The 23,315-nt window shown below is 37.4% G+C and overlaps 1 protein-coding gene across 7 annotated transcripts in view; it reads left to right on the top strand.

The window, feature by feature from the left end:
- The window catches only part of map4k4 (mitogen-activated protein kinase kinase kinase kinase 4), a 126,842-nt gene that overhangs the window by 73,851 nt on the left and 29,676 nt on the right, over positions 1 to 23,315 (top strand). For 3 of the 7 annotated variants that reach the window (XM_066686009.1, XM_066686007.1, XM_066686012.1), the window contains 9 exons: positions 1,939 to 2,100; positions 4,785 to 4,871; positions 13,090 to 13,245; positions 15,639 to 15,800; positions 16,952 to 17,046; positions 17,135 to 17,271; positions 19,712 to 19,806; positions 21,921 to 22,099; positions 22,994 to 23,108. In XM_066686009.1, coding sequence (XP_066542106.1) covers positions 1,939 to 2,100; positions 4,785 to 4,871; positions 13,090 to 13,245; positions 15,639 to 15,800; positions 16,952 to 17,046; positions 17,135 to 17,271; positions 19,712 to 19,806; positions 21,921 to 22,099; positions 22,994 to 23,108 — 1,188 coding nt within the window. Of the gene's footprint in view, positions 1 to 1,938; positions 2,101 to 4,784; positions 4,872 to 7,404; positions 8,032 to 13,089; positions 13,246 to 15,638; positions 15,801 to 16,951; positions 17,047 to 17,134; positions 17,272 to 19,711; positions 19,807 to 21,920; positions 22,100 to 22,993; positions 23,109 to 23,315 lie in introns of all 7 variants that reach the window. The other 4 variants (XM_066686013.1, XM_066686008.1, XM_066686010.1 and 1 more) reach the window with 4 other exon arrangements.

Below are 23,315 nucleotides of genomic sequence, written 5' to 3'. Positions count from 1 at the left end.
GGGAAGATTTGAAATTGGATACAACTGCATCTGTCCCCCCAAAAAATTATACCACTGAGAGAAACAATAGGCTTCATTTTCGCAAACTTTTATTTTGAAAATGTGCCACTGAGGTGAATGCATGTTGGCAGCAAGTCAGACAAGGTGGGTCTTCTTTCAGCCTGTGGCTGAAAAATGTGGCTATTATGAAGAATCTAAAATATAAAATTCTGTTTTGTTTAACACTTTTATGACTTTATGATTATGACTACATAATTCCGTATGTGTTCCTTCATAGTTTTAATGTCTTCCATATTCATTTACAATGTAGAAAATAATAAAAACAAAGAAAATCTATTGAATGGGAAGATGTCCAAACTTTTGACTGGTACTGTACATTCACAATATGTGGGAAAATGGCCCAAAACAAAGGAAACCTTCCTTGAGTGAGTGTATCCATTTGACTGGTCCTGAATGTTTGAAAGTCACAGAAGAAGGCATAATTACAAGTCAATCAAAGATTATGGGAAATAGAAATAAAATCTTACAAGAATTCATAAAATAAACATCAACAGATGTTTGTCATGTAATCAGTTTTATTACTTAATGAACAGCTGTTTTACGGGGAGTATATATATACATTTTTCGTCACAATTAAGACGTTATACATTACAATTATTTTTTATTGACACAAGCCCGTCAAACCGTTTTGAGCAATGCTGGGCACATCTCTCTGCTTCTAGTGAGCTGCACCTTCAAAACGCAAAAGTTTTTTGGTCCTCTCATAGCTTCATCGTTCACCTAAGGTGGCAGAGTTGGAAAGGCAAATCCTGGGAGCCTACTTTGAAGTCTATCAGCAGTGCACACCCACCGCATACTCAGCACATTATTGTTGCAGCGATGAATGTTTTTATTGCTTGGTTACACCACAGGACAATAAAAGAAAACCACACAACAGTTGTCATGGAGCACCTTAGAACCAAGGTTGACCCAATGGCTAACAAAGTTGTATGTCTTTTATTAGTGTTCCTGGGTAAAAGGACATATGGAGATGGAGACAGTTCTTATACTGCCTCAATAGCAGCGAATCTTACAGTTAAAAATCGATCTGCATAACATTTTCATAATTTTCTACACAAATTGCAATTTTCTGTTTGAACATTTCTCTCATAATATCATCTAAACTTACAAAATACAGGCTCCTCCATCTCTTCCACTCGTTCACCTTCTGCCACATGGCTAAACATACAATTGAACTGTAGCCTACAGCTAGTTTAGAGAGTTTCATTTAAATTCAGTCTTCATTTCCAAGTGCTGTTAAAGTATTTGAAATGGAAAGAAAATTAAAAAGCATTTAAACATAAACAGAACAAAGCCAAGATATTTCATGGTATACAGCATTATTTATTTTTTTGTTTTTTGAAATATACCCTCATTGCAATGTGTTCCAAAACATTTGAGTGTGTGAAAAGTGTCAAATGTTTTTTAAAAAAGCATTTTTAAATAGTTACTGCCATCAGGCTTGGGTGTTAGAGGAACTTCCAGGTAAGTGCTTGCCCTTAATGTGATGAGATGTGTTTATACTCAGCATTTTGTAGAAAGAAAATCCTAAACTGAAGCAACAGATATTGCTTTTGCTGCAGTTCACATACCATGTATACCAATTATGTAGTAATAAAAATAAGCATTTTCATACTAATAACAGTTAAAATTGCTTTATAGGCAAGAGTTTAAAAAATGCTGTGGAGGAATAAATCATAAATATATGCAAAAAAAAAAAATGCACAAAGTGTTGGAGTTAGAGTTACCTCAAAAATATTTATTTATTTATCCATCCATTCATCAATCAATCCTATTAAAATTTGGAACTGAATTGAGGATAATAGTTGTAAGCATTCAGAGCTTTGTCTCCCACTGTAATTGTTACTTACACTGTTGCCCACTGCTGGTCATTCACAGCAACAACGTCGAGAGCGAGAAATGAGGAGACAGCAAGAGAGAGAGCAAAGGAGGCGAGAACAGGAGGAGAAGAGGCGTCTGGAAGAGATTGAGCGCAGACGCAAAGAAGAGGAGGAGCGCAGGAGGGCTGAAGAGGAGAAGAGGAGAGCAGACCGGGAGCAGGTAGGAGGACACTCCACTCTTACTAGCAGATGGATCTCCATGAAATATTATGAGCTAGCACATGACTGAACTTATGAACTTGTCAAACTTGTTCATGCTCATTCTCTAACTCAGAGGTCTTTAAATAAAGACCTTAAATCCAGTTTCCAGGATTTTTGCAGTTGCAGTTAGGTATATCAGCATTCTATTCAGTTACATCAAAAGGTCAGTTACTCACCCCTGAATACAAAATACAGATCCAGGATCATGATTCCATGTCCAGATTTATATTAATGTTAAATATACAGCTACAGAGCTGCCTGTCATTTATATCAACAGATCGGATAAAAACAAAATGCAGGATCAGAAACAGGATTCGGTGCCAGGATTTTGATACATTTTATTAATGTTTAGTTTTTGACCACAGAGCACCTTGTGGATGGAAGACTACCATGGATCCATCAATGACACTGACAAATGTCAGTACAGATCTGGTCAACTATGTTCAGATACTAATCACTGATACAAAGGGTTAAAACATGCGCATAGGCATATACATTGTGCTTTACGGTAGAACGCGTGTGAGGTGTAGTGAAACATGCTTCTTGCTGAAAGGCACAGATACTGACTCTTCAAAGAGCTGGATTAAGATTAGGGCCTTAAAACACTGCCGGTGGCCTGTATTTATCTTGTTAGTTTGAAGCTACAGATCAGTTGGGCCTTTGAGGTAGACGAACTTCTTAAAGAGATCTGAGCACATATACATGTAAATAATTGCGATAAATTATGTTATTGTCTTTTTAAGAGCATTATATTTCACATAAAAACAGGATTCCAAAAAAGTTGGGACACTAAGCAAATTGTGAATAAAAACTGAATGCAATGATGTGGAGATGTGTCAAATGTCAATATTTTATTCATAATAGAACATAGATGACAGATCAAAAGTTTAATCTGAGAAAATTTAACATTTTAAAGGAAAAATATGTTGATTCAAAATTTCACAGTGTCAACAAATCCCAAAAAAGTTGGGACAAGTAGCAACAAGTGGCTGGAAAAAGGAAATTGAGCATATAACGAACAGCTGGAAGACCAATTAACACTAATTAGGACAATTGACAACATGATTGAGTATAAAAAGAGTGTCTCAGTGTGTCAGTGTCTCTCTGAAGCCAAGATGGTAAGAGGATCACCAATTCCACCATTGTTTTGCAGAAAGATAGTGCAGCAATACCAGAATGGTGTTACCCAGCGTAAAATAGCAAAGACTTTTAAGTTATCATAATCAACCGTGCATAACATCATCAAAAGATTCAGAGAATCTGGAACAATTGCTGTGCGTAAGGGTCAAGGCCGTAAACACTGGGACGCCATGTCATCCGGACCAGAGAGGACAAGGATAACCCAAGCTGTTATCGATGCTCCGTTCAGAAGCCTGCATCACTGATGGTATGGGCTTGCATGAGTGCTTGTGGCATGGGCAGCTTGCATGTCTGGAAAGGTACCATTAATGCAGAGAACTATGTTCAGGTTCTAGAACAACATATGCTCCCATCTAGACGTCATCTCTTTCAGGGAAGACCCTGCATTTTTCAACAAGATAATGCCAGACCACATTCTGCAGCAGTCACAACATCATGGCTACGTAGGAGAAGGATCCGGGTACTGAAATGGCCAGCCAGCAGTCCAGATCTTTAACCTATAGAGAACATTTGGCGCATCATAAAGAGGAAGGTGCGACAAAGAAGGCCCAAGACGATTGAACAGTTAGAAGCCTGTATTAGACATGAATGGGAGAGCATTCCTATTTCTAAACTTGAGAAACTGGTCTCCTCTGTCCCCAGATGTCTGTTGAGTGTTGTAAATTGTTGACACCATGAAATTTTGAAACAACATATTTTTCCCTTAAAATGATACATTTTCTCAGTTTAAACTTTTGATATGTGATTTGTGTTCTATTCTGAATGTATATTATGTATGTATGTGTATATATATATATATATATATATATATATATATGTGTGTGTATGTTTGTTTAAATATTTTAAATATCCACCACCACTGTCAAAAATATTGGTGATGGTCCTTTTTTTGTGTAAACAAACATACAGTTAAACACAATGGCACAGTGGCCTATATTGAGGTAAAATTATTGATCAATAATTGTAAAATTATAAATCAATAATGTAATTATCGTGACAGGCCTCAAGTCACACTTCATGTTTGAATTGTTCCCTGTGTATGGAAAAAGCCTGCGATTTATATGCTCACACTGTACAATAGAACACTACATACAAAAACTAGGGGTGGGCGATATGGCCCTAAAATAATATAACAATATTTCAGTGTATTTTGGCAATAACTATATTCTTGGCCATATGACAAAACACTGAAAGATACACATTCTGACCTTGGTTGTGCAATTAATTGGCCGTTGTGCTACTCCCCTCACACTGAACATCAAACGTCAGAGAATTGAGCTAAAATTCTGAAATTTAGTCAGCTACAACCAAGTCGGGCTTAAAAACGGGCCTAAATCACACCATTTATGCCTGGCTTAAGTAGTCCTTCTGATGTTTCTGTGCTTGCTTATATACTGTATGCACTAGTCCAAAATTGTATATACTCCAATCATTATGGTTTAGCTCTTGTTTAGTGAATGTACCTACTGAGATAATTGTGCCTTTTTGACACTTTTTTGATAGGAGTATATACGCCGCCAGCTCGAGGAGGAGCAGAGACATCTAGAAATACTTCAACAGCAACTTCTACATGAGCAGGCAATGCTACTGGTGAGTATCACTTTTTTTAAAGAACCTTGGCTCTGTTGCATACCTTTGCTATATAATATGATTAGCTAGGGTTGACTTATGCATACACTCCAAAAAATGTTGTACCCAGAAGGAATCAGCCAACTGGAATGAAACATGGTGTGTTGGTTTAACATCGTGAGACATGTGAATGAGTCAAGTTTCATGCTCTGATGCGCATGTGAAGGAAGGTCGGGCAGGGCTATCACTGTACCTGATTTAATCCACCCTTAGCACATGCTTACCATTTTAACTTGTGCTGTTGTGTTGGTAGCATCCTTTGAATGTGAAGTATGCCTAGGAGAGTTTGAAAGCAATTAGCGCACTTAGAAGAGTTTGAGAGGTGTGGCATTGTAGCGCTCCAGGAAGCAGGATGATCTTACCGTTTGTGCAGATATATATTCATAGCATGTTGTTGGCAGCAGTGGACAGAAGCTTGCACACACCAGTTACATGATGGATCTATGAGACCTACATGAACCATGGCGAGACAGAACAGATGCAATACAGACAAATGTGGACATTCAGCTAGCAGCATTAGTGCCAGCACCATTGATAGATGGCTACACGATGCAGGACTACATGAATGCAGAATGTTATGATGAATGCCCTTAACACCACATCAGCATTATTAAAACTGCACTTGTGTCATGCCGAATTGTCATTGTTACTCAGAATGGTAGTGGGTCTTGTTTAGTGACGAGCCCCACTTTTGTCTTGGTGGAGATGACCAATTTAACTGTGTGTAGAGGCACCAAGATAAGGATTTGTTGTGGGATGCTATTGGATACGCTATGAACACCCCACCCTTACTGGAAATCAGAGCTGTTTCAAGCTGTATGGGCTGCATTATTCCGGGACACAATTAGAAACATCTACAACTCTATGGCATGATGCGTTAGCAAATATGGTGGACATACTAAGAGACACCTCTTCAGTATGTGTAGCTCAGTATATATATTGCCCATATGAGTTTAAATGTATTATTCCTGGCCATATTGCAATCTGACACATCCTTCTGGGCGCAACTATTGGTTTGACAAGGAGGAGACTATATAATATATGATCTATCATGTACAAACATCAACAGCATGTTTCCTACATTCCAGCATGTAACCTGACATTAACAACAATTCTAGAGATCCTAATAACAACAACCATTGCGAAAACTTATTACATGATGACCTAGAGCTGGACGATACAGCCAAAATTTTCATCAAAATATATTTCTTAATTTCAGTCAATAAAATATAATTCTGATTCCGATATGAACAAAATAAAAGCCACCGAAAAACTCCCAAGAACTGAAAGCAACATGACATCACCATGAATCAAACACCTCTTGGCTTTGTGAATATTAATATTTTTTAGTGCTGAACTGATGATACCACCCTGTAATTAACATCAGTCAGTGACAGATGCTGTAAATATTGTATACTGAAATATTGAAAATGTGTTTAAAAATATCACATCATTGTTATTAAAACATTTCATATTTTGCAATATATATTGATATTGAATTATTGTTCAGCCATATGTTGACCCATTTGTCCATGATCTTATATGTATTTACAAGTTATTTGATCTCTCCGAATGTTAATAATTGATATGTTTGAACTACTGACACTATGGACTAATCATAGGTTTTTAATATTTATTTATTTATTTATTTATTTATTTGTTTACCCCTGATTTGGGTTTGTCATATTTTGGAAGTTCTAAATCTGTAATGCTTGGCGTTATTAAGCTAAAGTTACGAGGTAGCTAACTCTAATGTTAATTATATACAAGTATAGCCTTGAAGAATTGTTTGTTGTCTCATTCACCATTCATCCATTTGTCTCATTCTGTTTTTCTTTCATTTTTTATTTTAAATTTTATTTTTACCCCTGAAAATGGATTCAAGCCAGCAGAAAAGTTAACAGTTTATCATGAATATTGTCTTGAAGACTACCACAGCACATACACTAATTATGTTGAGGGTTACAGTAAACAAAAGTGGTTACTGATGTTTTCATGACATTTAATTAGCTTATGACCACTTTCTGATATATATGGCATATGTGATAGTATCATATGCCCCAGCCAAACGACAAATGCCCAGTCTACACTACACTGCATCAACTGTATTTATAACAAACATCAGGTGTCTTTTGGCTCTAAATACTTAGGGGACATTATACATCACCAAAGAAAAATATCTACTGAAAGCCCTGAGAAAAATCATTACATCCTTGTATGTATATATACTAGAGGTTTCCAGTGACTTTATACTTTGGTAAAATGTTTAATCCTCCTGATAATTTATTCTAACTTTTTTGTTCTATATCTCTTATTGTATTTTCAGTAAAAAGATTTTCAGGTTTTTATAGGGAAATTTGTATGAAACGGATTACATATACAGCCTATACACTTTTATCCTCGGGTTCAAATTAAATAGTTTAAAAAAGTAAGGTGGTCTCCAAATGTCAGACTGTCAGTGTAATTTGTGTGAATTTTACACACTGTATGTCAGGAGTTTAAGTGGAGGGAACTGGAGGAGCAGAGACAGGCTGAGAGACTGCAGAGACAATTACAGCAGGAACAGGCCTACCTGCTTTCTCTACAACAATCCAAATGTCCTCAGCAGCAGCCTCAACCGCAACAAGCGGACAAGACAAGGAATCCCCAGCAGCCTCTATCTTCAGCTCAGAGGAGCAAAATTCCCCAGCAGCAGCAGCAGCAGCAACAAACACATTCAGTTGAAAAGAGCAGAAAATGTCCTGCTGAGCAGCGTCAAGATAAGAGCAGAAAGTGCCATTCACCATCAGCCCAAGACAGGTCTAGAATTCCACAGTTGCAGCACTGTGCTGTAGACAGGACCAAAATGCCTTTGTCACCTCAGCAGTCCACACACGATCGAAGCAGGATTCCCCAACTGCAACACAGCTCACAAGAAAAAAACAAAATCCCACAGCCTCAGCAAGCCCCCCAGCTGGACCAGGAACTCCAGTCAAAAGCCAGCCATGCAGCTGGCCAACAGCAAATCCAGACGCACCAGAGCCTGAACTCTCAGCCTCAGCTGCCTCAGGATGAGGGTCAAATCAGTCAGCTTCCCACAGAATCTCAGGGCTCTGCCTCTGACACTGAGCTCGTCCAAGAGGTGAAACCTTTATCAAGAAAAGTCCAGTCCCAGTCCCAGTGCAGTTTGGTGATTCTCCCACTATAGCAAATGTACTAAGCCTGGTAGCTAATGGTTCATTTAGATGGTCTTTGTGAACGTATGAACATTTGAGATTAAAACTAGTGATGTTCCAAACAAGTGTTTTTTTTTAGCCCTGATCCAGATCCAAGACTTTTAATATTGAGTATCTGCCTACTCAATATTAAAACCAGTGCCAAACGTGCTGCAGAAAAGTGTGTCAAATATATTTAACTAACTTATCACAAAATTAAGCCGTTCCTCCTCGGGCAACTGAAAAATGAGACTGGGCCGTCTTGGAGCCATGTGCTCTTATTTATATGACTAAAAAGAGCGTTTTCACACCTTCACAATCCTCCAATAAGAGCGGCCGAATTGACATGCTATTATCATATGAATGTGAATGGGTGGGCCATCAAGGGTCATTCTGAGTCTCAGAGAGAGACGTGCCTCTTGTTACTTAACTTTGCAACCATGTAAAAATAAATTTATTTTCAACCGCCATATATTTTCAAAAGTAGACCCTTTTAAAAGAGCAATCTGTAAGAAATTTATTGTATTTAGTCATAAAATGTCCAGGGTGTATGATCATAGGTTAAGGAAAGCTCCTGTGACTTGGAATGTGCAGAGGGGCCAATCATTTTACAGTCCAAAACCCACTGCTGCCACATCTACAAACATATCTCGCAGCCATGAAATGACCAAGTGGACAGAGTTAACGTTATATTTTACCAGATCCAAAAAGCCCCATTGCCCTTCTAAAAATATTCATGACCAAAGACTATAAAATAAAGACAGGACTTAAATGAGAGGAAGTATTGGCCTTGTGTTTGAAAAGTGGAGGCAGTTAAGAGGCAGCCGCACTACAGAGCAGAGTCAGAGCTGGTTAATTTTCACCTGAACAGGTAACAGCAAATCATTTATGAAAAAAAAGATAAAGTACAGACACCTATGTATAGATTAAAAGGAGTAATCATCACAGGTTGTGTGTTTTATATAAAGAAAGTGAGACATAGCGAGGTTTGAAGCATGTCAGGGCTTTGTTTTGTGTTTTATACAAAGAAGGTGATTAACAACATGATTGAAAGTTGTAAATATTATTGTTTGTTTGTTTTAACACTACAATGACTAAAGCTACGATTTTTTCATAAGGGAAAGTGCGCTCTCAATGTCCCATTCCTCTGCCGTGAGATACTTGGTGCCAGTTGTCATGCTAATGGCCCACAGCATCTCTAAACATGGACCAACACCCCCTTAACCCTCTCAACCCCCTCAGCCCAAAGAATATAGAAAGATACACTTGACAGTCAGACTGGGTCTGAGTAAACTACGTTTCAGGTTTGATATTGAGAAATTCAGAATTCAGCTCTTCATCACCGTTTATCACAACAGAGAGTGCAGATGCAGTTTCCGTTTCATTTTCAAATTATGGAAAACAACAAAATAAAACCTCAAGTACTTGTTTATATATATTCTTTTTGCAGTTGTAAACTGATTGCAAACTGAAATGATATTTTATTTATTCAGATGTTGAAATGTTTACCTCATAAATATATTGCTACATTCTATGTCCAAGATAAAAGCAAACATTGCAAGTTTTATTTATTCCATTATTTACTTATTTATAAAAAAAAATAATAAAATACATGTAGCTACACATAATAAAATACATATAGCTGCATCTATATCTTTCTGTCTAAATCTATGTATGTGTAAATGTGTGGTGCAATAAGAAAAGAACATTTTTTGTACCAAAGTAGGGCAGTGAAATTAACCAATAACTAATTAACTTGGATCCAAATTACAAAAATATATAAACTAACTATATCTCTCTCTTTCTCTCTCTGAGTACTCTTGCATCCTTTGGAGAGTTCTATAACCCCAGCTTTGCCTAATTCACATAAAGTGTTGCTGATAGTCCACTAATGGGCCGCAAGAAGGAGGAGTCTTGTTCTCGGGATATTGAAATTTCAGTCATGCTAGTTTTAAAGAAATTGATGCAGATTCATGTGTGTTTCTCCGTGGTATGTGTGCATTTTAAACAAATTAAGGAATAAAACTTGTTTGTAAAGGCTTTCATATTCACCTAGTGTGGAATGGAGAAATCAAGCTTGGTAGTACGCAGCAAATAAAAAAAATAAAAAACAAACAAAACAAAACAAAACAAAAAAAAAAAAATATATATATATATATATATAAAGCGTTTCCATAGTAGGTAGATGTTTTAGTGACATGATGTACACATTGTATGTTTTAAATGAATAAAATGGGAAATAAGAAGTGTTTCAAAATAAGTTATGTTTATAAAACCTAGCGCTAGCTTTAGCTTCACATAGCTGTTAAGGTTGCCATCTATTTAAGTTCGGAGTGCTGATTCAAATTGTTGAATAATTCTGGTACAGACTACTGGTTTAGACAGTAAATTCTTGTAAATGCAGGGAAATCTGTGGGGGCTCTTTCCATTTTTGCTTTTCACTTAAGTATGTAAATGTTTAGTGACATCACATACAATTGGTTTGTGTGATTTAAACTGATAAACTGGAATAACTGTTGCTTCAAAATGTTTCGAAAGCTATATCGCTAGCTTTGACCCTAACGGTGGAACAGTGAATTCAAGAAGCTGGTGAATAACACCAATAAGACTCGTAAACAGACACGTAATGTGGAACGATATGTTTGACTATGAAAATTGTGAATAAGCAAAATTGACGATATTTATGATATCGATATTATTATAACGATGGAAGGGAAAATCAGTAAGACCAGCCTTGTCTAGTCAAAATATTTAATGTGGATTTGGACAGTAAAGGCTTGTAAATGCAGGTAAAATGGTGGCCGCTCGTTCACTTTTCAGTTTTTTTTCTTGCCTAGTTAGATGTTTTAGTGGAATGATGAACACTTTTCTGTGTAAATATGTTGATTATAGCACATTTTTCTTAGCTATTATGGTCCATAGTTCTTAAACTAGTCTCTTGCTTGTTCGTTCAGTTTTCCTCTTACTGGCAGCCTGGTTAAGCTTCAGGGGAGGAGGCAGACAGCTCTCTACACTGATTTGAAACTGTATTATAGTTCTGTATTATGGTTTTAAACGCTTGTTGTCAATAATACAGATTGCTCCTTTAAGGTTTCTGCGGGTATGCATGTTTTGTTTCTAGGACAAAAACTCCTTGAATTGTATAAGTGTTTTGGTTCTAATTTATCTCACAGGTGGGAGTGCAGACTCCAAAGGGTTAATACCACACAAAGTAAGGGTGGACAACATAGCAATATTTTATCTTACTGTTGAAAAATTCCAAAAAATGTATCCCGGCACATTGTGAAATATACATCATCAGTACTTGCAGTGACTATTATTTTGTTACAAAGATGATGTAGTATGTCTGCTTCAAAGGATCAGTTCTTTTACATAATATGAAAATGTTTTAAAGTCTTGTCATGTTGTGATTTACCTAGACCACAGTAGGCTAAGTCTGTAATAGTGTTCTACAGCGGGCTATATTGTGCTTGTGATAATTTTACATAAAAAAAAAAAAACCCATAAAAACTAAAATAACAGAAATAAAATAGGTCTGGACCCGAATTTTCTGCTATTTAGATATTCGTTTGTTGGGTAGGTATTAAGTTATTAATTTTGAGAATATGAATTTTTTTTTGTCTTAATATGGGAAATTGATAAAGGCAACTATGCACTTTCTTTACACATATTCAGGCTCTTCAGTGCTAAAAATAAATAAAAATACAAAAAAATAAAATAAAAGTTCTCTTCTCCCTCCACTCCAACTATTTTCAGGCTCATTAACTTAAAAATCCTTGTATGAATGAACCTAACACAGCGTACTTACACTGAACTGTGGCGAGATTATTAAGACTGACGTCTGACATTTAGTTGTTTAGTTAATTTTGTGACATTTTGTGTTAACAGGGACCATGGAGGGGAAAAATTTATTAATTAATTAATAAACTTCAGCATAAATTTGTACTTTAGTTGATAAATAATGTCATTTGTACATTCCAACTTATCTCTCTATTAGCTAAGTATATTTTGCAACTTGTTTCTGAACAAAGACAAATAGCTGAATTTAATCAGTTGTATCCGAGTAAGGAACTCACCAAACTGTGCTGGACTTAGGGGCACTTTAGGACCAGAGATTAACACCCGCCTTAACACTTCACTGTAACTTGGCCAATTACTCTTTTTGCTTGGATTGACAAAGCTGCTTCTATATGTAGACAGGCATAACTACCACTTATACTTCATGCTTGTGCACACTAATAACTCAGGTTTTCAAACATTTAACGCTCACTGAGGATTGTAGTTACATGGCTATGGCTAAGCTGAAGACAACTTTAACTTACACTTAACAGAATGGTTACATTTATAGGACAAAAAACCCACAGAATGAGACAACTCCAGAGTAAAGCTGATTTCTTGAATAATTTTTAGTTATGAAATCTGGAGTGTTTGTACAGTGGGTAAATTCATTCTAAAAGGCAATAATAGTGTTTACAAAAACCTGTCACTCTTTTCTTGCACCTATTTATGATTGTTTTCATTTTTTTTGTATCTCATTTAGCTTCTCCTTCACATTCATTTCTTAATATGCTTTGTTTGTGTTTGCTCTTTTTATAATGCAAAAATCATCTTTCCTGATACCACCACTGTTTAGTTATGTGCTCAGATACATGCAAATGTTTACTAATTTCTCAACAAGAGTTGCTATTCAGTGCTTGTCCTTGTTTGACAATTTTCCAGCTTTCTTTTTGCTTGGGCACTTTGTCTTTCTATTTGGATATGCTGTCACTGAGTCTCGTCTGGACATTTTCTCAAGTATATAAAAGCTTTTTGTGGATGAAACAATTAACAACAGGCAGAAATATTTGGTTAACCCAACTTTGCTTGACTGTCAATGTGTCCTTGTCCTGTTTTTTAAACAAGTACATCATAAATATTCTGCATATTATTTTATGTGACACTCATTTACATAAAAAACACATCTTTTACTCTTCCTGGGGTTGCAGGCAGATGAGCGCCATCGCAGAAATGTACAGGGATCTCCGCAGGCTGCAGGAGCTCAGAAGCAGCCCCCTGCTGTACCTCCACGTGCCGAAACCTTTTCCAATGGCAGTGCTTCTGAGCAGGCACAGCCTGCAATGCATCGACCCATGGAGCCACAGGTAACAGTGGTAACGTCACCTTACATACTCTATGCTGGACAAGTAGATAAATGTTTCAGCTTCAAATTAGTGTGCTGAATTAAAGTTGGACTGCTTTTGCTGCCAGAGCTGTCAAGCAAGGAACTCATTTTATATAATGCTTCTTGTCAACATATTGTTTTGTGTGCAGTGAGGAGGTAAAGTATTCTGCGGATGATATTAATGCAGTTATCAGAAAGATGTTTATCTTGCTGGTATGAAAATGTAAAATGATGCAGTCAGATCTATAAGTGCCATTAATCAGAAGCACACTATTTTCCACAAACTAACAGATACATACTTTCGTTTGTATCTATTATTCCTAGTCAGTCCTAGTATGACTGCAAACAAAAGACTTGAGACATAGTTTGAGATGCTTTATGTAATTTACAATACGGCTCAGTGGGTCTTACTCTCATCTCTGTCATTCAGCACTACGCCAACCTATTGTGTAGCCAAAAATGTATTCAGCTGTTTAGTGAACTTGTTTTGCCAACATTTTAAGGCCCCGTCCACACACATCCAGATATTTCTAAAATAATAATATTAAAAATAAATGTATCTTAAAGTGGTATTATGCCCCATTTTAATGCAAGCTTTTTTGTATTACTCGGGATTGGGATATATTTAAAAACGGAGGGAGAAAAATCTCCATTTTCAAAAATATCTGAATATGTCTGGACAAGACCTGAACGAGGCAGTGCCAGCTTTCACATGTCTCAGAGGAAGCATGTGTTAGTCTTCAAATTCTCAGCTGGTATCAGTGTGATTGGGGCAGGCCTAGATAATAGGTCTAAATGGCATCAGCCAAGATTTAGTGAGTAAACTAGGTTAAAAAACATCCTATTAAATGGCTTTTTTTTTTTAACCAAAGAGTATGAAGTATAGACAGAGGTCTAAGTAAAATTTTGGCTATCCCGTCTATATTCGGAAGCATCTAGTTTGCCTGTATCACTTCATAATGATTAAAAGTCTGCAGATTGATAGGATGCCCCACTCACTCTCTCTCTTTTTCATGAACTTTTCTGTCATCCATTCTGTCTCTATCCCTTCTATCCATTTTAGTAGCTTTTGACCAAACCTCCTTTTATCTTCTATGCAAAGGATTATGTATTTATTTTTATTATTATTATTATTTTATTTTATTTTTTTACATTGTTTTAACACTAGACTCTACCATTTTCTTACCCCTCTTTTGCTTGTTCTTGGATATTTATACAACCATGCTACATTTCTCATACGTTTTCTCAAAGCTAATGGAACTCTCGTCTCTTTCTTACCTCTCTAGTTAACTGTCTGATACCAAATGTGCTTGGCATGCTCTCTCTCTGGTAGTTTTCTGTAGTAAAAACATAGAACTTACTAAGCTCTGTCTCTTCACTTGTTCTCTCTCAGCCATGTTCTTTCAGCTAATAGTCAATCTGTTATGAGCAGTTTCATTTTCTTCACACTCCTTTTGTGCCTGCGTCATCTCTATTTGTCACAACTTTTCTCCACGGATGGAATAAGTTTTGGTACTAATTGTGTAGAAAGTTGATAAAAATTTGTCAGGAGTTGCTACCATCTTTGGGAACTTGTACTGTGTTCAGGCTGATATAGAGGGATGCTGTGGCTTTGACTAAATCGCAAAGCATTTCACTCCCACCCCTACTCCATCCCTTATTAATCCACTGGTGTTTGGCTGCATCATTCTTTTTTTTTCCTCCCATACTGACCTTATTTTTGCATGCGTTTGTGTATTAAATCTTTTATAATACTAAAATATAACTGACCTGTTATATCACATATGTGTCAATGAAATTGCATTAGTAGGGAAATTAATGTTTTTAAAAAAAATAAATACTAGCATATCAGAATACATTGTCGTACCTTGTACAAATGATGCAGATGAGTTTACTGTTCATTGGTCATGCAAACACTTAACAGTTATTTTCTTTAGTTTGAATAGAAGATAAAATAAACATTAAAATATATGATAGAGATATTAAAACAAAATTAAGTGGAAATATGCCAAATAAGGACATAAGATTGAGATCTAATAGAGCTCTAAACATATTCTTGCCTTTAGATATGTTCTCTTTCAGCAAGGGATATCAGCCAAAATATTTTATGTCCTTCTCTAGTTTGCCACTTGAGCTTCAAGGACCAAGACACAAGCTGCAAACAGTAGTAGAATCATTTTGAAGCCTAGAAATCTCCATGTTTACATAGTTTGTCTTCATTTAAGTTTCCCGTAATTATTTCATAACTTAGTTTGCTTACACCTCATTACTCCTACTGTTTTCTTTACCGCTTTCTCACAACACCCCCCCTTTTTTTTTGTTTTGTTTTGTTTTGCATCCCCCTTCACTTGGTGCTGCTCTCCCTGTGGAAAGGTACAGTGGTCTCAGCTGGCTTCTCTCAAGAGCAGCTTGGCTGCTCCTCACTCTACTGCTCACTCACACTTGCTTAGTGACCCTGCTACTGCACTACCCCATCCTCAACCCCACCAGCGCCCCGAACCACCACCCCACTTGAAAGACGAGGAGCCGCCCCGGGTAAGAAAGGGTCCTCCAGCTTAAGACTAATTACCAGGGTCGTCAGTCTCTTGCAGGTTATGGTTTTCTGATGGCGTGAGCCATGTATGCTTTTGCTGGAAGTTGGCTCTAATGCTTTTTCTGTGCTTATCAGATGATTCTTTTTTCCTGTTTTTGGTATGGTACAAAGTGTTTTGTCGTGAGAAACTGTTGTATTGTTACTATGCTGTTTTCTGGATGGGTGATTTCTTGACAATATTCCATTAATTTTAATCATGTAAATCAGAGGTATTCAAATCCAGACCTTGGATCCAGGTTCCCAGCCAGGATTTTAAAATGGCTGGCTGCTATGGCAAGTACCCTTGGCCAAGTCATTTAGTAGAATTTTTCTACAGGCCATGAACCAGAATGGATCCCGTTTAGGAATCTAATTTAGAACTGTTGGGCACTTTCGTTCCCAGCTGGAACCAAAGATGAGTTTGCCCAAATTATGGTATCATTGGCAGGCTTGTATTTCTAAAGAAATTCCATAAACAACAGAGCCTCAAATAAATGGTGGTGTAGTGAAGCTGGATGCTGTCATTTAAATAGTCTTATAAAACAGGAACATGCTCTGTGTGTTCCTGGAGCTGTGGTGAGTGCAAAACAAGGTGCGTTGGCTACATTTCTGTGCTGCTCAGCAGGACGGCTCTGAACTTGCCAACATTTACTTGTGTATTATATCTCACTCTGGTCTGAACGTGGTGTAAACAAAGAAAAAAACACTGACCCTGTCATGACACTGTTACTTGATCGGCAACACTCACAGGTGGAAACGCAGGCCGCTTCACTGGAGAAGCAACAAGGTTCCAAGAATCAGGAATGGAACTGGTTCAAGAACATGAGTCCTTCTGGTAAAGAAGCACGATACCGGTCCTTCAATTTAAAATCCCAAATTGCAACCTGGATCGGAAGGTCCAGATTTAAAGATCACTAATGTAAATTATATAACACATGTAAGTAGATGTCCACTGTAGTCACTAACTACAAAAAGTAGGTTAGTCAGATCTGTAGTCAGGTCTTCTGGTCAACTTTGAGTGTTGCTTTTGGTCAAACCTGAAGCGTTTTTCTGTCACGTCATGGTCCAGTCCCATATGTGCATCAATGAGTGTCCCTGCCTGTTTCTCTGGAAGGTTCCTGTAAGAACAACCTCTAGGTCACCAGTGCTTTCAAGACGAGATTCCCCTCACCAAGGCAGAGCACTACAAGCTCAGAAGAATACAGGAAGGTATGTTCAAGTGTGTGCTTGGTTCAAACACAGACTGCTTTGGTTGTGTTGTAGTGTGGGTGTCATATAGTCATAACTGTGTTCATAGTAATGCTGAAGCAAGGTTGCTATGGGAACGTGTAGAGAGGATGGGCCCACGGCCCAGCAGTAGCAGCAGCTCGTCAGGGTCTAGTTCTACTTCCAGCAACTCTAATACTGGATCAGGAGAGAGATTCAAACCACACAGTGAGTACACATACATGTGCATACATACAAATAGAAGAAAAAACAACACTCAATAGCATTTTTAACCTTAGAATGACAGCTTCAACAACATTGTATTGCTTCACTGACCTGTAATAGGTAGAATAGACTGATCAGCTATCAACCTCCTTGTTTCTATGCTCACTTTCCATACTTTGAGTTCCACTGACCATACAGTAATCCATTTGTTGCTCTGTATACATTATTTTCCCTCTTTCATCCTGTTCTTCAATGGTAAGGACCCCTACAAGACCACCACAGAGCAGGTATGATTTGGGCGGTGGATCATTCTTAGCGCTGCAGTGATACTGATGTGGTTAGTGTGTGTTGTGCTGGTGCTCACTAGATACAGGACTTCGTCCACAGGATGCTGTTGGCTGGATATATTTTGGTTGGCGGACTATTCTCTGTCCAGCAGTGACACTGAGGCCTTTAAAAACTCCAGCAACACTGCTGTGTTTGATCCGTTCATATCAATGCAACACACAATAGTACAAAACCATCAATGTCAGTGTCAATGCAGTGCTGAGAATGATCCACCACCCAGATCATACCTGCTGTGTAGTGGTACTGTGGGGGCCCTGACCATTGAAGAATAGGTTTAAAGGGAGCAAAAAGTGTATTCCGAGACTCAGATGGACTCCAGTCTGTAATGATAGAACTACAAAGTGTCCTTGTGTGGACAGTGAAGCTGAAAGTATGGACAGTAAGTGTGGTAACAAAGAGGTGGTCATAATGTTATGATTGATCAGTTTAGAGCCGATGTCTTTGGTTACGCCAGGCTCAGCACTATATAAATTTGGAGGAGAATAGGAAATATCATCACACTCCCCCATGATTTCAGGACAGTTCTATAAAAGTGAATTACACTCTACAACTGTAGGGGGAGCCCATGCGCAAAAATACGCAATTTTGTCCAGTGTTCTTTTAATCTATAGGTAATATACACCTAAATCTACCCTTAACTTCAAGCCTTATCCAAACCATAAAACTACCAGTGAACAAAGCTTTATGACCTAAATAAGGGAAGATTCTTTTAACTACATTATTTTGAATACAATAATTGTAATGTTTCTCTTAAAATTAAAATGTGGTGCAGAAAAATCATTCGATAGGCTGTCTAAAAAAACAACAGGCTTCTAAAAATAATACTAATTGTTTTTAGAAATTCAGATGTGCATGAATGAAGCATTAGTGTTCTTTAATAACTATTTTCTATAAAAGAGTGGAACCTGACAAATAATATTCTAGCTTTGCTATGACTGAGAATTATTATTATTTTTTGTTATATTTTTGAGATATTTTTTTGTTAGGTAGTGATTTGTTTCTTTAGGTAGAGTTCTAATTTTCAAGTGAGAGAAACAGGTGATTAAAGCTAGTTTTTGCAGAATAGTAGTTCTCAGGTTAATTACCCAATAATACACTCGAGGTTCGTGCTGTAACGTTGCGATTATACCACAGTCACTATTTATTATTAGGATTTAAGATAAAGAAGACTGTGAAAATGTGTTTGTTTGTCAACCTTCCACAAGGAAAAATAGTGCAATTCCGTCACACATTCCTTTTTGCGGTTTTCAATGAACTCAGGATCTTTAACTTGTGCGAGGTTAAACTCATCTAAGGACAGATGCAGAGATAAATACATCAAGTCAATAAAATGTCATGGTTTAACCATTGTTTACAGCAAATTCATTTCATAGTGATATCATACACGAAATGATGCCATGTTCTCTCTGTTTAAGTTGAAAGTGAGTACTTTAGAGTATTGCTCCAAAGCCGTGCTGCGGAGCTGGTGAACGAGAGCAGCGGAGAAAAAGACACGCCTCAAATTGAGTTAAACACAATCACAGAAACTACATAAACGTAGCAATTTACTGTTTTTTTAATATATATATTTTCCGCAAACCGAAAATGAACCTGTTCCCCATTAGGTAAAAAAGTCCAGGCACAACTCTGTCTTGTAAGCAATGGCGTCGTTGCCAGATTACATGTATTTTGTGGAGTGACACCTGAAAAGCTTCAGTCAGTAATATTATTGTAATATTGGCACTCCTGGAACGTCTCTCAGCCAATCACATTGCATTCGGTACTAACTGTGGTATAATAGGTAAATAATTTATGTGAAAAATATTAGTGAAGATTATGATAAATCCTGAAGGTGTTAATAGACATCCTTTGTAACAGTAATAAATCACTGTAATGACAATATCTGGATTTCGGCTTTCAGAATGTGGTTGTTAATTTGAAAGACTTAAGAACTTTTATAGTTTAAAAACATTTTGGATTCTCTCTAAAAAGACAAAAAAGGAAGTGCCTCTGCTGTGTCTGTACTCAAAGAAAAAAAAAAACCTTCTACACATTGGAATACAAGCCAGCTTTGTGTGTATGTGTGTTCAGTCATTACACTCATCTCTTCCTGCAGCCTCTTCTAAATCTGAAGGTTCCCCGCAGTGGCCGGAGCATGCATCCAAAAAAACAGAGGAGAAGAAGGAATTAGCCCGGCCTCGCCATGTGGTGGTGAGAGAACATTGAGATGTAGCAGAAGGGTTATGCTTTTATGTGGGTGTGCAAATGTTGATGTACATTTTAAGACAGTGGTTCCCATCCTTTTTTTTCCTTGGCGTCCCTTACAAATATCAAAGAAATGGTCAGTCGCCAGCTTCAAAGAGGAATATGGAAAAGTGATTTATAGCAAATATTTATTGGCAAAAAGTAAATTATATAAATTTAATTATATAAACATAAATTATAATGATACATTACTTTAAATTTTTTTTCTCTTGGGTTCAATTTATAGATTTTTTCCTTTTCATTTTTGTCCCTTTTATCTTTTAAGATAAGCTAATATTCAGACATAATGTTTGGGTGTTGTGTTTTTTTTTTTTTAACAACATTTAACTGTTTGTTCCCTTTCAAAAAATTCCTGACCTTCACCAGTAGTCTCCTGGTGTACTTTTTTTTTTTTTTTGCAAAGTTCATACAATCATTAGCTGTCTTTCTGCCACAAAAAATAGTACACTGTATCTGAGGACACTGTATCTGTCCTGTTCTTCAATAAAAAAAGGGTACGTTTACAATTGTGGGGAACAATTTTCCTTCTGGTTTGTCTATATTCAGAATCTTTTTTAAAATATTAGACTGTTGTTTGTAGGTGGCTGATGTTTAACTTGTCTGTGAGTTTTCATTTACTGTTTGAATTACCAGAGAACCTCATTTATAATTCAAGTTGTTTAGTTTTAGTGCACTTTGCAGTAATGCAGTTAGCCATCTCCTAAATTTGGAGACATTTCCACCTTAAGTAATCTGAAACAGCAAAAGTAAGTTAACATTACCAACCTACAGATCAGGAGTAGAGCAATATCGTCATCTTGGCTCGTGCTTTTCAACATTTGGAGTTCCAGATGCCTTTTCTGTGCCATGAGTAGAGAGAGAGAAAGCCTCACATACTGAATTTTTTTTTTTAGCCATTTACAGACACTGGGGCTTTGTAAACACATTAGGCTGGTTTCGAGCATGCAGACAGATTGGAAAGCTAGCAAATGGTGACGAAACATTCAGGAATGTGTAAAATGTGTTTTTGATTAAAATGTTGAATGTCGCATTTAAGGTACCTCTCGAGATATAGCCATATTTTCTTTATGAAACTCCTGAATTTTCAGCACTTACATTTCTCAGACTTTTTTAAATTGTTTTGTTCATTAACTTGTGATACGCTGGCTGCAGGAAAAAATAGGCCCAGCCAGAACAGGTTGATAAACACTGAGCACCTCAGAGTAGACCTTGCACAACCCACTGTGATGGACCCCAGGTTGGGAACCACTGTTTCAAAGAAATCAATAAAATGTCTTTTTACAATATGGAGGCAGTGGTGTCCTGTTTCTCAAAGGTTTTCAAATGTCCTAATATGTTTTTTTTTCCTTCTTCTTCCATTATTTCTTCATTTGTTTATTCATGATCACTCTGTGGATCTGCATTGTTTCATGACCCTTTGCTGTGTTTCTGATAGGCCGAAGTGGTAAGCATTACAAAGTTATGATGAATGGTGGTCGATTTTGCATTGTCTAGACTTAAGCACTAATGGCTCGCCTTCTACTAATGGTTTGTGTTTTCTCTGGTGCTTGGACCCTTTCCTGGGCATCACATAACTACATCAATCCTTTCTGATCACAACCACAACCTCACTTATTGCAGTTTGTTCATGTTCATAAAGGCAGTGGCACAGGAGCTGGGATTTGTTAAGATGCTGTGCTGAGTATATGAAAGCCATCTGTCATCTGCTTTTGGGAATTTATGCTTATGGCTTTGCTTTGTTGGTTTCTAATTGACTCTGAAATCTTTACACCCCACCTGGTGCAGCCAAATTGCACGGCACACCTCCTGCTGTCTATGCAGACTTTACCATTAACACAAATGGCAAAACTAACAGCTGTTTTTGACGCGAGACTGCCACTGAGCTGAGAATGAGAAAAAGCATGAGAGAGAGAGAGCTTGGTAAGAAAATAGAGCAATTAGATGCTAATGCTGCAGTAAAGCAAAACAAAGGCTTTATGGGATTGTAAAGAGAGAGAGCTCAAAATTAGAGTTGAACGGCCTGTCCTGTCCATTTTTGACATTTCACCTCTGAACCACAGGATTTGACAGCACTGGCTAAAGAGTTACGTGCAGTAGAGGATGTGCGGCCGCCCCACAAGGTCACAGATTATTCCTCCTCTAGTGATGACTCTGGGACCACTGACGATGAGGATGATGAAGAAGTGGATCAGGAAGGAGGAGAGGAATCCACCTCAGGCCCAGAGGACTCACGTGGGGGGTATGATTAAACAACATGATCATTTTTGTGCGATAAACCCAATTATGCACTCACTACCTTTTTATATGGTGCTTTTCCACCGCATGGGTCTGGCTCTACATGACTCAACATGGCTTGGCTCAGTACACTTAAAACTTGTTGCTTTTTCACTGGCAGGACTCCCCCATAAAATAGAGCCGGTGACATCGAAAACCCCGTTCCTAACAGGAAATGCTGGCTTTGAAAACCACAACAATGGCAGCTGTAAAGTTACTCATTGTGTATTTGCATGTTGTTATAGTTTTTTGGACTGGACACGGCTCTGTGCCCCAGTTCTCCCAGATCAGTTTTACTTGTTTGCACGTTCGGCTTTCACTGGAAATTATTGTCAGCCATCAGCCCAAGGAATGTATAAACCACTTCAAAACACCACAAGGTAAAGTTACAAGCTGCTGTTGTGAAATGTGGAAGCTGCTGTAACTTTAGAGATTTTATAAGCGGTTGGTTTGCGCTGGATTTGAATGAGCTCTGCATTTCGTGGTGATTGACATGACTCTGGACACTTAGTGGTCTTCAGGGCTTACTCGGCACGGTTAGGAACCAGAACGAGCTTACCCAGTTTCAGATTTCTTTTTGACAATTTCTGCATAGTGGCACTAAAAGTATTACATAAGACAAATATTTGATCTGATTGTGCAAAATCTAAATATCCATTGACACAGACTGCTGTGCGTTTGAGCCATCTGACAAAATTCAAAACTGCCCAGCAATTACATCACAGAACAATGAAAGTTTACAAAGGTAAAAGAAAAGTCACATTTGCTTTCAAAAGTTTTGAAAGCCTAGTTTGTCTAAGACTGTCATTAGGAAAATTAAGATTGTCATTTCAACAGCATATGAATATTTGTTTGTCAGCTCATCCAGACTAAGCAATGGTGAGACAGAGTCAGTGAAGACGATGGTTGTCCATGAAGATGGTGACGATGCTTCCTCCACCCCTTGCAAGGATAGCACGCTAGTTGTCCGACAGGTGCAACACACGCACACACACACACTTCCGATAACAGAACACAAAAAAAGAATTTTTTTGCAATACGTCATCTATGTTATATTGCTGCAAAACTACAACCTAGCCTAGTAACCTAGTAAAACTCTTAAATCAATCTTTGTGATCATTTTGTTTTCTTCACAACACATGTGCCATTTTCCATTTTATTTTATACCTGGTCATATATGT

Source organism: Hoplias malabaricus, chromosome 12 (genome assembly GCF_029633855.1).
Source record: "Hoplias malabaricus isolate fHopMal1 chromosome 12, fHopMal1.hap1, whole genome shotgun sequence".
Lineage (NCBI taxonomy): Eukaryota > Metazoa > Chordata > Actinopteri > Characiformes > Erythrinidae > Hoplias > Hoplias malabaricus.
The sequence above is the reverse complement of the archived record's forward strand: the minus strand, read 5'-3'. Positions and strand labels throughout refer to the sequence as shown.